Source organism: Penicillium arizonense, assembly GCF_001773325.1.
Source record: "Penicillium arizonense strain CBS 141311 chromosome Unknown PENARI_contig033, whole genome shotgun sequence".
NCBI lineage: Eukaryota > Fungi > Ascomycota > Eurotiomycetes > Eurotiales > Aspergillaceae > Penicillium > Penicillium arizonense.
The window spans coordinates 130,078-146,171 of NW_019173310.1; the positions used below are offsets into that span (position 1 = coordinate 130,078).

The following is a 16,094-nucleotide window of genomic DNA, read 5'->3' on the forward strand; positions in this document are numbered from 1 at the left end:
CATGTCACGTATTACATAAATTATCTTTCGAGGAATTCTGCAGTCGTTATCTCAAAAGTGTTCGCTTTATTGTGACTGGCGAGAGCCTTCGTGAGCTAGAAGCTCTCACTGAATCGGGTGTCGGGCAACGAGTTTAAGAGTTATGGATGATATCCACCGTTTCTGAGGGTTCCAATTGGGATAAAGTCTCTATGTCGAGCTATACCGTGTCTTCTAAGGGTTTCCGGCCACTAGAGGCTCGTCATGCTATATATCAAGCCGTAATTGCAGACAGCTCTAGTCTCCTAGAGTCCGATGCCGAATCCTTTTCGGCTAGTCTTCGCAGATGCATACAACGATTTAACAAGCTTGACAAACTTGGGCTGACACATTATCCGACTTTATTCCTGCTCGATACACGGCAGCGGAAAGTTCGATTCCTACGTTTGCGCCATCTACTGGATCACATTGACTGTCAGTTTAAATTTACAGATTTAAGTTTCCTCTCTGGTTGTCGAATGAGAAAGATAACCTCTTTAGCTCTATCAAAGCTACTTCAAGCACCTGGGCCTAATCAAAAAAATCAGAAAATTTCATACTTGTGGACCTGATTGTTGTGGTGATATCCCTAAATTGTCTTTCACACAACCGCAATATGATTCTCTTCTTTCTGTTCTAATGATCTTAAGTATTTCCATGTCTGCATGAGGTCGTTAGATGCTAATTTTTCTACTCGGACATGGTCTGATCTGATCATAAGGTGGCTCCCCGTCTAAAAGTACTCGTTATATCGGAATGCCAAGAACCAGTGGCGATTATCGGTAGAGACCTGATCCCCTTGGAAAGCTTTCGGGCCTGCCCCTGATCGGCCAAAGTGGCTAGGAAACCGAACGAACGGCACGCTGGAGGGCGGACACCCTTGGAAGCATTGGTGTGGATGAAGGGACCACTGAAAATGGGCTGTGCGGAGAAATGGGAATCAAGGGTTGCATTTGTACTGCCACATGGGTGAGACGCGTCTCGTGTTTCATTGAACCCTCGAAGGCTGCATTTGCAACCCATGAATCTATTCTCAAAGATAAGAGGACCCAGAAAGACACGGCTTCCTTGATATACACCGATGGCAGTGGCTTCGAAGGCCACATTGGTGCAGCTGCCGTCAACATCCACGACGGTGATACCGTTATCTCCGACCGCAGACATCTCGGACGGAGAGCCAGTCCACGGTGTACGCTACCGAGCTCAGCGGCATCGAGATAGCATTGGCTAGGGCCACCAGCGACAACAAGGACATGCCAACACCCACAAAGGCTCGAGAAGTGATTCTTTTCTCTGACAGCCAGGCTGCTATTCAAGCAGTCCAGAGCCCACAGCGACCGTCGGGTCAGTACGCCCTTACGAACATATACAAACACGTACGGACCCTTCGATCGCGATACTCGACAAATGTTACCCTCCATTGGATCCCCGCACATGCCGGGGTGTCTGGCAATGAGCCTGCCGACGGTAGTGCGAAATGCGCGGCCCTCGAAGTTGCGGAAGGTGCGACCAGCGGAGCGGATAAAACCGATCATCCGGCTTGCAGCCGCGGCAAAACGGATGGTCCGAGAGCGCATCCAGGAGCGCTGGAAGAAGCAGTGGGAGAGCGAGGGGACCGCTCGGCCCACAAAGCGCGTAGTGGAATGGCCGAACAAGAGGGTCTTACGTTTGTACGAATGCTTGTCGAAACAACGGTCATCCATCATGATACAAATGAGGTCAATGCGCATTTCGCTAAGACACTTTTTATACAGGAGCAAGGAAGTGGATTCCGATAAATGCCCCTGTGGAGAGGGCTCATCTCAGACCCCGAAGCATGTCTCGCTTCAATGCCAGACCTTCGGAGACTTAAGAAAGCGTCTGTTTGACCAATTGCATCGAGAAATTGGCCCATTTGATACGTCTAATTATGACAGCATTGTTTCGAACCCGCTGGCAATCCGCTACGTTGCCAAATACATGCACCAAACCGGCCTACTTGCTCAGTTTCACCATACATGAGCAAGAAGAATCCGATGATGAAGCTGAAGACCTCAACCTCGAGGTCATGGAGCAGAATCCCGAAGACGCTAGGCACTACCCAATGCTTGCTACTACGTTTGAGGAAGGAGAGAGCCTCATTCAGCTATTCGAATACACGGTGTCTGACTGGCCAGATGCTCTGAATGGCGTGGATCAACAGAACACCCAACTGAGGATGAAGTGAGGGTCTTGGAGAACGGGCCTGATCCTGCTCAGTGCTTACTGGGTAAGGTTTTTTATGCGGAGGTGTGTACATGTCTATTGAGAGGAAGAGGACATTGGAGAGGTGGATGTGTATTCACACGCTCATTTTTGTATTCAATGCATTGCGGGCATTGAATTTCTCATTTATACTGCAGGTTTTATGGGTTTTATGGTTTTGGCTTACATGTAATGCGCTGCTGCTTCCTGTTTGAGAACCAGCCTCACTTTTTATACTGGATCATGATCAGGCGTACGGGCACGTTTTCTTGCTTCAACTGGAAAGAAGCCCCTGCATAGCCATTACGATACTAGTTAGGCTCCAACAAGTTAATAGGACTTTGATTGATTGATTGATTGAAGCTGGTCAGTTAATTACAAAGCAAACAATTTTTTTACACAGTCATTCTCACTGATTACTTAAGAGGTTACTCAGAGGCATCTACACGTCTGGAAGAGAGGGAGTATAAAAGAAAACCTAGAATGTTTCGTATTTGAAGGGTCAATGTGCACTGATATTCAATTAGAAAGCTTGCATCCCACTGTGTTCCCCGAGTAACAGCATGCCGAGAACATGCTGCATCAATGTATTCACTTCATCTTAATTGTATTTCTACTCCAAGATTGTCTTGGAAGTTCAGGCAAAAGTTCTTTTACATCTCTCACAGCTCCACCAAGTGGCGATCGGCACCACTAGTCGATAATGACCATAAAATTTGCGGTTGATCTGCAATGCATAACCGCAGGCCGAATCTACCTGAAACGCTATTTGCCGCTGGCAGGGGATGATGCACTCAAATGTAGTTTTACATCAATTTATATGGCGCCACTGGTGATGAGCTGCAGGATGGTGGAATGAGTATGGGACTCCAGTAAGGATATCATGCAGCATGTCGTTAGTCTGAACAGTGGCTTGCCCTAGCCAGTAGACTCTGCATGTCCACCAGGAAGAAAGTCTTCAGCTCTTCAGATTAAGCCTTTTTTTCAATAACTTGTTTTCTGTGAGATGCCAGAAAATCTCCAGGATCTAGATTCTCAGCTCCGCGATGTTGCGAACACCGCCATCTCAGGAATCCGCTAATTGATGGTTTTTTTTAACAACCAGGAGCCAATAATCGCATAACGCTTATCCAACTCGTTAATTTAAGTATTAATAGTCTCAAGTGGCGGTGTGCGTATTGATTCAGGGTATATTGATTCGAGGTGTATGATAGTCATATGTAAGGGGATTCAATATCTCTGACGTGGTAAATTATTTATAGTGAAAGCTATGTTCATGCTCTTTTAACAAGGGGCTATCACCGCTTAGCCCTGGTTTCCGTTTGCCTCTCTAGTCAGTTCCAATCTTCATATTGTATAACTCCTCATAAAACCTATCATAATGGTCTCGGCAACGGGAATCTCTCAAGATTACCCAGTGACGATTCAAGCGCGAGACGACGAGCCACTATTAGGTCATCTAGGAGATATCACACAAAAGCCCGGCGAGAGCATTTATTGGAACCTTTTCACGGGTAAATTTGAAGCCTCCGCTGATCGATATACACAACTGACTCCGGACATAGGGACAGCAAGTATTGCGCAAACAGGAATCTGGATTGTGAGGTCTCAAGCAGCTATCTCCCCATCAGAGAACTGACATGCTCTCACAGCTAGCAGCGCTTGTCTGGAATGGGATCTTATCCCATCCGCTATCGTGGTTCACCCCGCATCCAGTAAGCAAACATGGGAAGGAATCTAATAAGACGACCCCTGACTGGAATTATTCATTTCAGCTACTCAGCGTCTCTGCACTTCTCCTTCAAGTCCAAGCAACGCTCATCGTACAACCCACCGCCACCCCGCAACAGAAGCTAACGGGTACCCGCCTCCACTACCTCATTCAACTACTCAGCATCGTCCTTTTTATATCCGCCTTTGTCATTATCGAGGTTAACAAGGGCTCCTATCCTCACTTCGTTTCCCTACACGGCATCCTTGGCCTAATAACTTACATTACTATCGCACTGCAAGCCGTGGTCGGGGTGATCCAGTACTTTTTGCCTACTATCTTGCTCGGCAGTGTCGACGCTGGCAAGCGGATTTACAAGTATCATCGCTGGAGCGGCCATGTTTTGCTACTGCTGGAGATGGCAACTGTCGTGGCGGCGATACAGACCACGTACAACGTGATGGCGATACACATTCCTCTCTGGAGTGTGCTTGTAGCCATTGTGTTGATTCTCTCTGGGGTGGGTGCAAGGATTAAGAAGCATAAGTTGGGGCTGTGAGATTGGAGCAGAGGTTAGCATAGCTGAACGTGGGGAGTCGACTCATCTAGCATGTCGGAACCTTTAACGGTGCATTTGAGCGTGAGAACACATATTGTTTCCACAAGTGAATTGACGTTTTGCCCGGAACGATGCCGATCCTCCCAAACAGAAATCTCCTCTCGTGGAGCAGGCGGAAGAAAAAAAGCTCAGAAGTAACCTGACTCTTGGGAGGCTAGTATAGAAGACAAGGTAGAGTGTTTCGTATTTGACGGGTTAACGTGCACTGGTATTCAAATGGTAAGATTACATCCCACCGTGTTTCCCGAGTAACATCATGCCAAAATAGTGCGGCGCAAAGGTATATTTTCTTCATTTTCATTATGTTTTTACAGTCGGATTGTCTGATGGGTAGATCAACAAGTGGATCTATTGCATCTCCACAAATCCAGCAAGTGGCGATCGGCATAAATAGTCGATAATGACCATGCATTTGCATCTGATCTGTAATGAGATACATCAAGGTGGCTTTGGCTCATCTCTCAGAGTAATCATAATTTTTGTAAAACCCATGTTAGCTGGCTGGGAGGAACAGAGCGCAAAAGATAGTAAAATCTGTTGAGATAGATAAAAACAACCTTCCCTATCATGTTCAGCTCTTCACCGCATAAATAGAACCTTCTGTATTATACTGGTGGGCGAAGACAAGGGCTGCGCTGCATGTGGGAAAAATGAGGGGAAAGAGGCGAAACAAGGCTGGCGGGAAAGGGGAAAGAAAGTGTTGAAGTGACTGTTATGGCCACATGTCAGATGTATCAATTTGCATCGTTTCAATAACACCAATCAATTATATCCTAAAATCTCGACATTGCTTGCCTATCAGATATAGTGTAATTTTGAAACGGACTTGCTCCCTGTATTTTCCAATTAGTTTTCTCCCGAGCCCTTCATGTTATTTCTCTATCATCATTCTTCTTGCCTATATTCACGATCAGCTACCAATAGCTATCCACCACCTGGGGCCTTAACTCCTAAAACCTATTCACCGGGTGTGGTAATGTGCCACAACAATATGAACAACCAATCTCTTCTGCAGTGTCTTCCATTGCCCTTCCCGGGAATTCCTATTCAAGTTCCTGCCCCATCGTGGAATACACCGAAATCCAGCTATGGTGCGGAAGACATCTCCCAGGTCATCGAATTGGCCAGAGTTCAATTATGCAACGAGTATTCAACGATATGGCGGCATTTTGAACTCGAAGCAGATCGCATCCGATCCCTTCAGATCCCCTCCTGCCGCCATTAGTGATGAAGCTCATCTTTATCTTCGATTTGCCGACCTGCTTCAACCCCGTGTTAGGGGCGCACTTCGAGGCGGATTCGAGAAGCTCGCACGCCGGCTTTAGCAACTAAGCGTTGTGCCTACCACTTTTAACGGCGGAGGCTCGGAAGCATACGTCGACCAGCTTCGACCAGACACTGCCTTCGTCATCCTTGGGGGCACCTACACCGACAGTACGAACCGAAGCCAGGAGACATGAAGGTCTCGTGGAAATGGCGTTCTGACTACCGGCATTGGCAGAACCCTTTCTTTCAAGAACAATACAAGCAGATCCTGTCGAAGGTGAATTTCCGTATTGGCCAACATAAAGCGCACCGGAGAAAATTCATACGCCGGTTGATTCTTGTGTTGTTAACAAGGATACTGGCGCGAGACATGCGATTGTGAGAAATGAACCCGCAGGTATTCTGAATAGCTATACGAGGAAATAGAGTACACAAAGACATGTTTGTCATAACCTGGGTCTGATCCAAATTCTGTGCCAGTAGACCAGCTAACCATGCTTGCATGCTAGAACTCTCAGCCTTGGAGTAATGTTGCTTCTATGGATTCATGTGTTATAATTAAAAATATGAAAGAGGGAAATTTGCCTTATAAACAAAGGTAGAAACCGCGCGGTGTTTCAGAAGAGCGATTCAACATCACGATTAGGAACGAAGTTCTTTTTTTGCTGAGACATATCGATACCTGGATTGCAATGTTCTCGTTAGCAAGTATAATGTGTTGTCTGTCATTGACTGGGGGCATGCTGGTACGATTCCGCGGAGAGGGCAGAGATTGCCCATTTCCTATGGACTGTGCCTCCGGCCATGGATCTTCCGGAGAGGTATGGTGCCGATGGAATGCCGATGAGGAAGAGATCTGAAGATACTAGGAGGGTCGAGATGAGTGTGTACGAACGATTGTGGATGCTGATAGGAGTTTGGATTGTGATGACAATTTATTTATGATTTTGAGTCTGCGGCATTATCAGAACCTTTCAGGCTGTCTTACTCATTATGAGCAGGAAATTCATACCCAATTCTGTTTCCTTTTTGGATTAAGCAATATGCACACTAAAATGAAACTTTTTGCAGCAGAATTTGTTATTTCAAAGCCTGTATAGTCGTGAAGTAAATCTTAGTATCAAATCTCGCATATATTTAATATCGGCATTGTATGGAACCAAAACGTCGTGGTACTCAATAGTAACGACTGTCGCACTTGGCTTGACCTTTTGTGCTGGACACATAGGTCTCAGTTAATAGAGGTTATCTTAGGCCACAGAAAGGGAAGCATGTAATATAGAAGTGATCGTGAACGAGGGGATCCGAATGCCATAGTAATTTTGGATATAACATAGTTTTCCACTACGAACACCCTAAATACTCATTGATTCATGGGTGGTTCGAAGGCAAAGAAACTATATGAATGAAGAGTATGGGAGATGAAACCGCTTCTAGATAGTCAGGGATCTATAGTTATATCTTACTAGTCTTAATAACTGCCGCCATTTCACCTGGTTGTAGTATCTTAAGAGTATGAATCATTGACTGTCCTCTATGACAGATTCCGCCCTCTGTTCTATTTCTGCAACCTACCAAGCCTAATCAAAGTGGCCTATAAAACAGTAGGAAGGAAAACAGTATTGGTAAATGAACCAGATTATTCTATGATCAGACAAAATGGCTCACCTGTCCAGTCGGATGAGGACAATTTTTGGCATTCAACTAGGATAATGGCTGATCGTACCCATCCTCATTCATATCCATCCTCATTCATATTCCCATTCCCATCGCTACAGAGATAAGTTTCTTGGCTTCGCGCGCACCAGAACTTGACTTGTGGGCTCTGCGACGAAATGGTCTTTCCAATCCAACGTTGAAGGAATGGGCTCACAGAGTTCCATGCTCAGGCGATAGAACAAACTAGCCAAGCACAATTGGAGTTCCATTTGAGCCAAACTAGGTTTAACTAGGTTAGTATGGTAACAAGCTTTCTTGGTTCGGGCCCTTACTTAATCCCGATGCAAGCCCGACTTCCACGGCTGTAGGGAGTTAGATACCGATTAAGCTCCGTACTATCATCGCGCAACCAACGCTCAGGTTTAAATGTTTTCGGTTCCGGGAAAATGTCCTCATCAAAGTGCATAGAATGATGAGTTGCGGATACAATTGTCTCGAAGAAATCAGAATCTTGGCCAGGCTGAAAGGAAGGATTTAACATACACCCTGTGGAATGAAGTAGGACCCGACTTGCAACCCCTCCGAGGGAACGACGCGAGGTAATGGCCCAGGAAGAGATGGCCATATACGATGCGCCTCTTTGATGACCGCATTCTGGAACCATCGTCAGCGGCAGAGATACACGCGGCCTATACTGTGGGCAAGGACTCACCAGGTAAGGTAACTTTCCTACATTCCGCACGATGTCTTCAGTGTTCTCAGAACCCCAAAGTGACAAGCTATCCAGCTCTTCTTGGAGCTTCTTCTCCACGCTTGGGGTTCGAAGTACATAGTATACTGCTGCCGCCAGCGTTCGCCCTGTGGTATCGACACCCGCATCGATGAAAGTGAAAGCCTCTGCAGTCAGATAATTCAGCTTCGGGAGTTTTCCTGTAGTTTCTAGACTATGGGCCATGAGGATTTCCATCACTGATGAGCGGCTGGACTCAACGTCGCTGCGAATGGGTTTGTCCATCATGGATTGTGTGTAATCTTCGCATGTCTGGAAGATAGACCCGGATTATGGTTAGTCACATATTGATAAATGCCTACATGCTATCAGGAAGTGGGCTGCAAACCTTCTTGAAGCTCAGCACACCGGCTGGGGTTAATTGTTCTGCGATAAAGGATGGCATAATGTTGCTTATAGTTCCCATGTAGGGGAAAAATCTCACTATGCAACCATATTAGAAAAGGCCAGGAGACTACATATGCTCCTGATGTTTGAGTACTCACATATGGGAAGCATGACTGAGAGCCCGTCTACCGTTTCAAGAAGCTCAGGCTTGGCCTCTTCATATTGAACCAGATCATGGCAGTCACCTAGCAGAGTCTTTGCCACTATATTGATCTTCCTGAGTTTTAGTCCATGTCTACTTGATGTTCGATCAAGGAGTGACAACTCACTCCAAATACACGGAAGAGATCGCTGACGTTGCAGCTCTTTTCCAAGCTCGAATGTTGAATTATAAATCCCTCCAAGAGTCGAATCTGATTTAGAATTGCAGGAGCATCCGCCTCGGCTGCCTTTTTGGAAAAGCGTGGACTGAGGGCTTTTCTTCGCGCTCTGTGCTCATCCCGATTACTGAGAGAGAAGATGGAGCCATCATTGTCGGCACATGTGTAGAACACATGGTCCTTCTCGAAGTTGGTGCCATTGCGAAATACTCTGGTGAAGGTCAGGAAAGATCTAGGCACAGTACCATTTGTGGGGACAGACTTTTCGTATGCATCAATGTCTTTGATGTGAACATGGTCAGGTCCGACTCGGACGACGGGTGAACCTGTTAAGACGAGTAAGCATTTCCCGATTTACCAAAGTATCCAACTTGCGACGTACGGTATTTCTTGTGTAAATCCGGATATGTCTTACACCACTGACCATCCAGCCAGATGTTGGTGTAAAACTCATACCAACTGCAAAGTCTTGTGCTCCATGGCCCAGGGATATGACGGAGGGGATGGAAGAAAAGACGATAAACGGTTCTATGCACTGTGATTGCCACAATGAACCATAATAGAAGCCAAGGCCCAAAGAATTTGAAGGGCTGTTGTGAAGTCTCACTCCAAGATGTGGGGCTTCCCATTGCTTTCAGCTGGAGAGGCAATTGCAATTCAGGGAGCTCAAGTGGGCGATATCCGTCTACCCTTTCTACAACGAGAACTTTGGAAATTGAAAAGGATAGTCGGTGTGCTCTGTGGCCCTGGGGCTCACATTCGGAGAATGATAGCTAGCGCTCGTTCCACTGGCCAGCTAGTAAGGGACAAAACCCACCTTCTGTGATATCGGCCGCTAACGAGTGATCGGCATTTGTACACATCATGAAGCCACACCTCGCTAGTCGCCATCAGATGGCGCATAAGAAGAAACAGATATGGATACAATTTCCTAGTGTCTACGTTTGCGGGTTCTTAGGCTAGTGCATCATCGCTGCAATGCATAGGAAATGCGAGGGGGTAAATTTTCAGTGGTTCGTTTTCTAAAAAAAATATTAAAAGGAAAAAAAGAAAAAAAGAAAAAATTTGATGGTCCCACTGTGTGTGAAGAGTAAAACAAGTATACATTGGTTGTCGATAGGCGCGATCAAGCGGGTATATATTGCAGGAGCCCGGTCTGTGTTTACAAAGCGCGCATCTATGTGGATCTAAGTGCATTTCAGCTTGTGGCGGCGAAAACAAATATTTTGTACTGCTTCATGCAGTCCACTAAGACAAAGTGAAAAGCAAATACAAATTTGTTGATAGGTGCAATCAAATTCTTGACAGGGGAAAAGAAACAAGCAATAACGATATTTCATTGGTTGAGAGACGGACAGGGAAGGAGAGAAGCTCCGAACCTCCGAGGACTAACTAACTACTCTCAACACAAATCAATAAATGCCAGGTATAGAACACAGAGAATGAAAAGGAGCAGGGGGCGAGGCCGTGTCGCAAATGCAGAGGGCTAGTACTAAAATAGCATGATTCATGAAGAACTCTGTGTAAAATGTAAAATACAGTATTACCTACCTTGTAAACCAAAATCCAAATTTGCAGAAGGTCGGCAGAAAATATCTGCCGGATTACACCCTTGTCAGCCGCTAGGTAGGAAAGTATGCACCCTATTCGCCTAGCGGTAAAATACATAAATACGTAAAATCCTTTTCTTTTTGTGTCCGCACTCAATGCCTAAGTAAGGTATCGGCCAGAGTTAGATCAAGTTCCAAATGTATACGATCCACACCGCACGTGCATGATCTCTGTTTTGTGCCTCGGCAAGATATAAATATATTAATGCTTCATTCGGTTCACTCATGTGCAAGGGGATCACACATCTCGAAAGGGGAAGGAGAAAAGAAAACAATTATCTCGAAATATATATAACAGAATATCCAAAGCAGACGGTATTGACACATCAAGCGTTGAAAAGTGGATACTGACGGAAAGAAATGATGATATACGAGGTACATGAAGACAAGACCAAATTCCCCTGCGTGCTGCATCACTCAATAAATATTATACGATATGCACGGTATGTGGATGGGCAATAGTCGTCTCGTCTGCAATGTACGAACAATTCTGCAAAGCACAGGTACACAAACACGATATGACCAGTAGGTCTTCAGATGTATATGCGCTTTGCTGTATCGAATGATGACAATAACCTGCAGATCACGAAGTTCCATTCCAGGGCAATCCATTAATGAGTCTCAGCAAACTGTAAAAAGTCTCCAAAGTCATTGCATTTCTCTGCTATCACGCATCGCCATCAATCCATTACCGCTAAGATGAGACACGCTTGTATGTTACCATTTACCGAGAAGCAGATAGTCACCACTGGTGATTACTGTGAGACCTACAGCTCGAAATTGCCAACGTCAATCCTGGAACAAATCCACTTCACCGACAAGCTCTCTAAAGATGAGGTCGTCATGGCGCCGTCTCTATCGCAGTGCTCGTGGTTGATGGGCTTCACCCAATCGCTGGCACCCAATCGAAGTAGGTTACGTTCATTCCCGAAGAAAGAAAAGAAACTGAAGATGTTTTGATCAGTCCTCGAACTGGGTACCTTCACCGGAGTCAGCGCCCTCGCCTTCTATGAGGCTACGAAGAAGAACCTGGCGGAAATTGTGAGCATGGATATGTCGGAGAAATACCTCAAATATGCCGAGGAAGCATTCCGTCGTCATGGTGCTACTGATCGCATTAGTACCATCCAAGGCCCCTGCCTTGAAACGTTCGTACTCGTCCCATACTATGTGTCAGTCGCTTTGCGGATAAATCACTCATTCTTGAACCAAATGACAGGCTTCCAACATTGACAGGTCAATTCGATCTGATCTACATCGATGCTGCAGAGGAGGAATATGAGGCCTACACTAGGTACATTCTAGACAACAAACTGCTTTCTTCCCGGGGAGTGATTCTGGTGGATGATGGTGAGTCCAATCAAGGCTTAGTCAAGTATCATATTAATACCTGGTGTAGTCCTTTTGGAAGGCCTGGTCGTGGATCAATCAATTGCGAAAAATTTTCCCGAGGAGATCCAAGAGCCTTATTTAGCTATTGCAGACAAGATGAACGCATTCAACAGCTATGCGGCATCTGAGCCCCGCGTGACCACAATCATGATCCCAATTTTCAATGGAGTGACTCAGATTATGTGGAAGTGAAAACTACGCTAAATAGTACAACAAAGAGCCAATTGACCTCATGTGAGAGATGGTAAAGGTAAAACAGGAAATGCACGGGAATTTGCTCCCTCTTACAGTAATCTCCAATGCCTTTTGAGTCCCAGTAACTTGCTATATTTGAGATTGCCCATGTAGGATAAAGGAAAGACGCAAGAGTGGGCATCTGAAAGACCCGCCATTTACGTTGAGATATTGAGATTCACTAAAGAGAAAGGCTTCCACATTAGGCTTACCTAACGGAGGTACTGCAGCAGATGACTTGTGGGATCCTAAGCAAACATATTGGGGGACTTGATAGTGTCTCGTTAACTACCCCTTCCGCCACCGCAAGCAACGATCCAGTGAACAAACACCATGCGTTATTACAATAAATGATTTCAACATATTTTGCATGGCGCAATTTCTCGGACCTTGAAACAGCATACGCAATAATGCGCATATTAAGCAGACGCAATGCAGCAGACTAGAAGAGATGCATAAAACATGCACAGGTCATATCACATGTACGTGGTCTGCAGGAGTCACATTGCCACATTGATGGCGTAGCTGACTGGTTCCTATGAGATTATGAAACAAAGTACGAAATACATCAGACCAGGAAACTTGATGAATTCTAGCACCAAAATTGTGAATACCGCGATCTTTTGATTTACCATGCAGCCTCAAAAATACACGTGGGAGCCTCTTTGTCGACCAACCAACCAAACATCGGATTATTTCTAAGGAGATTCATCTCCGCGCTCCCCAATGTCACGCTGACTTCCCACGACTCCGCATCACGACGCGGCTTGATCGTACAAACACCCTCGGGGACCATATAGGGGAGAATCTCGAAATCTGCCACTTGCCCTAGCACGTCACCAAAGTTCTGCTCGTGGATTGGCAGACGACGAACACTCGATACCACCACATCCGGAATATGGATTGTCGTGTCAGACCAGGTGATGGCCGTCATAAATCCCGAGAAGTGGTCCCGCACAAACTGATCGTCGATCGTGTTTAAATTTGACCGCAGGAAGCAGGCGATGGAGCCGATCTGTCGCATGAAGCTTTCCTCTGTATCAACCTCTCCTTTGTCGATAGGGTTCAGTTCTTCCCTGGATTTGGAATAGTCAAGGAAAATGAAGCAATTTCCCAGGTAATTGGCAGACAGCGGTGGCTGGATGCGGCGACGGGCATTTAGCACTCGCTGAAGAGCACAGTTTGGACTTCCTTCAACTGTGTGACCGCGGAACTGACTGAGACATTTCCAAAGGACCGCAGTGATGATATCATCCGCAGAAACAGGGGCCTGACCGTGTGATACTTCCTTCGGTGTCTGTTCTCGGGTCCACTGTAACATCCGCTCGATCTTCGCCGCTGACAGATAAAAGTCGTAATCAAGCAGAGAGACATCATGTATTGTTTCGTCGCTGGCTGAGTTTTCATTGGTCGCAATTGTGGGCTCAGGTTGGACGTCCTGGGTTTTGGTTGCCTTGGTATCCTGACCGATTGTGGCAAGGATTGCTCTTGAAGATGCCTCATAGCTAGAGTCACTCGGAAGGCGGGTAGCGGGGCCAGACATGTGAAGTTCCCGGCAGCAAATGGCGAGTGATTGAATCAACGTGCCGATCCCTGTGCCATCGATTACCATATGGTTGGCAAATATCCCCAAAATGAGGCCGTTCGCCAATACATTGATTTGGAAGCGTATCACAGGGGGCTCGGCAGATGACTCAGCAACGTGGGCCGGCACTATAATCAAAAGTTTGTTGCGGTCGTAGGCAACCATTGGTGGAGAGGCGGTCTTGGATGAAGGGATCCGCTGCTGTAGGAGCTGCTGCACTGTGCAGATGGGTGCGGCGGGTGGTAAGTGTTTACTAGCAGGAACCACTCGAAAAGTCCCTGGCTTGTCCACCGAAGGGATGACAACACCCGCGAGAAAAGGGTGGTGGGCGACCAGTCGTTCTATTCCTTCCTGTAGTATGGGAATGCCATTCTTAGAGGCCATTGACCGAAAAGACAATGCGCTTGCCGAATAGAACATGGGGAACGTGTAATCGGCCGGCGTGAGCTCGAAGCCATTGAACAGGGGGTCTTTCGTCATCGCGATTGAGTGGAGTAGCGAGGGATGAGGGGAGAAAATAAAGTTCCAATTCGGAGGAAGTGCCAATAGTGAAATATATTTCCTCCCCGGATGCCATTGCGTTTATTTATCATTTCAACAACCTACGTGTGGGCTTAGGTGTTTGTGTGGATTACATCTACTGAGCTCGGTCCGTTTTTTATGTATTGGTAGCTGCAAATAGCGGTCAGGTTTCCCATACAATCGCCAAGCAAATAATGTGATAGATCACAATAAGAAATTAACTCAATCTCCGTACACGTAGCAGAAATCATACGCCTTGGTACTCATCAGTTCCCGCAGCCTCTTGGTTACGCTCAGCGGGCCCCATGCCAGCTCAGTATTCAAGTCAACCTCGGGCGTGGTAGGAGCATTCATGATAGTACTAGTCCCGTTCAACGCATACTGGCGATTTTTCAGATCTTGTTCCTGCCAGAGGGTCCAGATACGGTCGACCATCGCGTGATGTAACATGAAGGTTGGTTCCTGTGGCGCTGTCCAAAAATCATCCATCGCCCGACCTAGCTGCATATGTGCGGCCGCATGAGGTCCCATAATGCCTGCCTTACTGAGTGCCGGCCAAACACTCACATCAATGTTGCGTTGCAGGGTGGTGATGTTTGGGGAGGATAGCAGACGATCAACATCTTTTTGGCTCGTGAAGGACTGCGACATGAATGAGTTCAGGTTGCGCGTCAGGCAACGTGGGGTGTAGGCAAAGGCATTATCAGGAAACACGTCGCCTGGTGCGGCGTCCAAGTCAGGTAGGTTGAGGGTCATGTTCGCAAATGGACCATTTGTCACGCATCCGCCTCCCCTTCCATTGGGAATGCTCACGTTGCTGGGCAGCAAAGGGATTATCGGTTCGAGGTTATCGGGAGGATCTCCGTCGCCAGAGAGGGATGTTTCACTCCCGTCAAAGAGCGGGCTTGCGGGTAAGTCGCTTGCAGACAGTGCCCAGTTCCAGTATCTATAAAAATGGTTATTACTGATCACATAAGAGAAGGAGAGTTAACTCACGGTTGGTAGCCATTGTAACCACATTCTTCTCGAAGCGCCTTCTCCCACAACCAGACAAATTGGCGATGCCAGGCAAAAAAGATCCCACTGATGTGAATATTTAGGGTATAGTTGATATGGGTACTGGCAAGAGTCAGTTTTAGTCTCATCAGCTTTTGTGTGAGGCGTACGCTGCAAAATCATCCATCCGATGCCGAACACCTGGGTATTCTTCTATTGGCAGAATGGGCAGTTTCTGTCGCATGCAATGAACGGCATCGATATAGTCAAGACGCTCGCCTCTTGACAAAGACCCCCTGGTTCGAGAGTTAGTTTTGAATTCCTGATAGCATGAACTGCTTGAACATATCGACTAGCACTTCATTTATCCGCGATTCATGCACAGACGGGAACTATGAGAACTGACCATTCGCGACGAACGACTCTAGTAGCGGGGGTGCAGGTCTTGTTCCATATGGCTAGAACCCAAAAAATCCAAGTATACAACATTTGACAGAACTTTCCTCTCACAGAACAAGCGGAACGAAAAGGTTTCGATGGTACTCGACTTGAGTGACTAGTATAGGAGAGAATGCAACATTGGAAGGTTCAATTTGTAGAGATATGAATTGGCGACCTTGCGTGTGTTCCCCGAGTAACAGCATGCTAAAGAAATGCAGTGCAAGTGTATTCACCTCCATTTGAATTATGTCTTTGCTTCTGGGTTGTCTTAATTGGTTGTTCAACAAGTGGAGCTATTGCGCCTCTTGCAGATCCAGCAAG

General features: G+C 46.4%; 6 protein-coding genes across 6 annotated transcripts; 3 read left to right on the forward strand and 3 right to left on the reverse strand.

The window, feature by feature from the left end:
• Nucleotides 1–951: 951 nt before the first annotated feature.
• PENARI_c033G00531 (ribonuclease H family protein) lies at nucleotides 952–2,224 on the forward strand (the record flags this gene model as incomplete). Its single annotated transcript, XM_022636614.1, has 4 exons — nucleotides 952–1,205; nucleotides 1,259–1,684; nucleotides 1,773–1,876; nucleotides 1,935–2,224. The coding sequence occupies 4 exons, from the start codon at nucleotides 952–954 to the stop codon at nucleotides 2,222–2,224; spliced, it is 1,074 nt and encodes a 357-aa protein (XP_022483496.1).
• Nucleotides 2,225–3,622: 1,398 nt separating this feature from the next.
• On the forward strand, nucleotides 3,623–4,511 carry PENARI_c033G07641 (cytochrome b561 domain-containing protein; the record flags this gene model as incomplete). Its single annotated transcript, XM_022636648.1, has 4 exons — nucleotides 3,623–3,755; nucleotides 3,807–3,841; nucleotides 3,894–3,956; nucleotides 4,017–4,511. 4 exons carry the CDS (start codon nucleotides 3,623–3,625, stop codon nucleotides 4,509–4,511), a joined length of 726 nt encoding a protein of 241 aa, XP_022483516.1.
• Nucleotides 4,512–7,781: 3,270 nt separating this feature from the next.
• PENARI_c033G04918 (cytochrome P450) lies at nucleotides 7,782–9,856 on the reverse strand (the record flags this gene model as incomplete). The annotated part of the gene is made up of 8 exons (XM_022636639.1): nucleotides 7,782–7,785; nucleotides 7,829–7,989; nucleotides 8,040–8,150; nucleotides 8,209–8,538; nucleotides 8,615–8,709; nucleotides 8,772–8,886; nucleotides 8,943–9,319; nucleotides 9,811–9,856. The coding sequence occupies 8 exons, from the start codon at nucleotides 9,854–9,856 to the stop codon at nucleotides 7,782–7,784; spliced, it is 1,239 nt and encodes a 412-aa protein (XP_022483491.1).
• Nucleotides 9,857–11,302: 1,446 nt separating this feature from the next.
• PENARI_c033G12183 (O-methyltransferase) lies at nucleotides 11,303–12,187 on the forward strand (the record flags this gene model as incomplete). Its single annotated transcript, XM_022636676.1, has 4 exons — nucleotides 11,303–11,513; nucleotides 11,568–11,751; nucleotides 11,823–11,953; nucleotides 12,003–12,187. 4 exons carry the CDS (start codon nucleotides 11,303–11,305, stop codon nucleotides 12,185–12,187), a joined length of 711 nt encoding a protein of 236 aa, XP_022483478.1.
• A 670-nt stretch (nucleotides 12,188–12,857) lies between these two features.
• Nucleotides 12,858–14,294, reverse strand: PENARI_c033G10453 (uncharacterized protein; the record flags this gene model as incomplete). The annotated part of the gene is made up of 1 exon (XM_022636665.1): nucleotides 12,858–14,294. One exon carries the CDS (start codon nucleotides 14,292–14,294, stop codon nucleotides 12,858–12,860), a length of 1,437 nt encoding a protein of 478 aa, XP_022483481.1.
• Nucleotides 14,295–14,558: 264 nt separating this feature from the next.
• PENARI_c033G02157 (tyrosinase family protein) lies at nucleotides 14,559–15,679 on the reverse strand (the record flags this gene model as incomplete). Its single annotated transcript, XM_022636621.1, has 4 exons — nucleotides 14,559–15,282; nucleotides 15,333–15,455; nucleotides 15,503–15,628; nucleotides 15,669–15,679. 4 exons carry the CDS (start codon nucleotides 15,677–15,679, stop codon nucleotides 14,559–14,561), a joined length of 984 nt encoding a protein of 327 aa, XP_022483503.1.
• Between the last annotated feature and the right edge of the window lie 415 nt (nucleotides 15,680–16,094).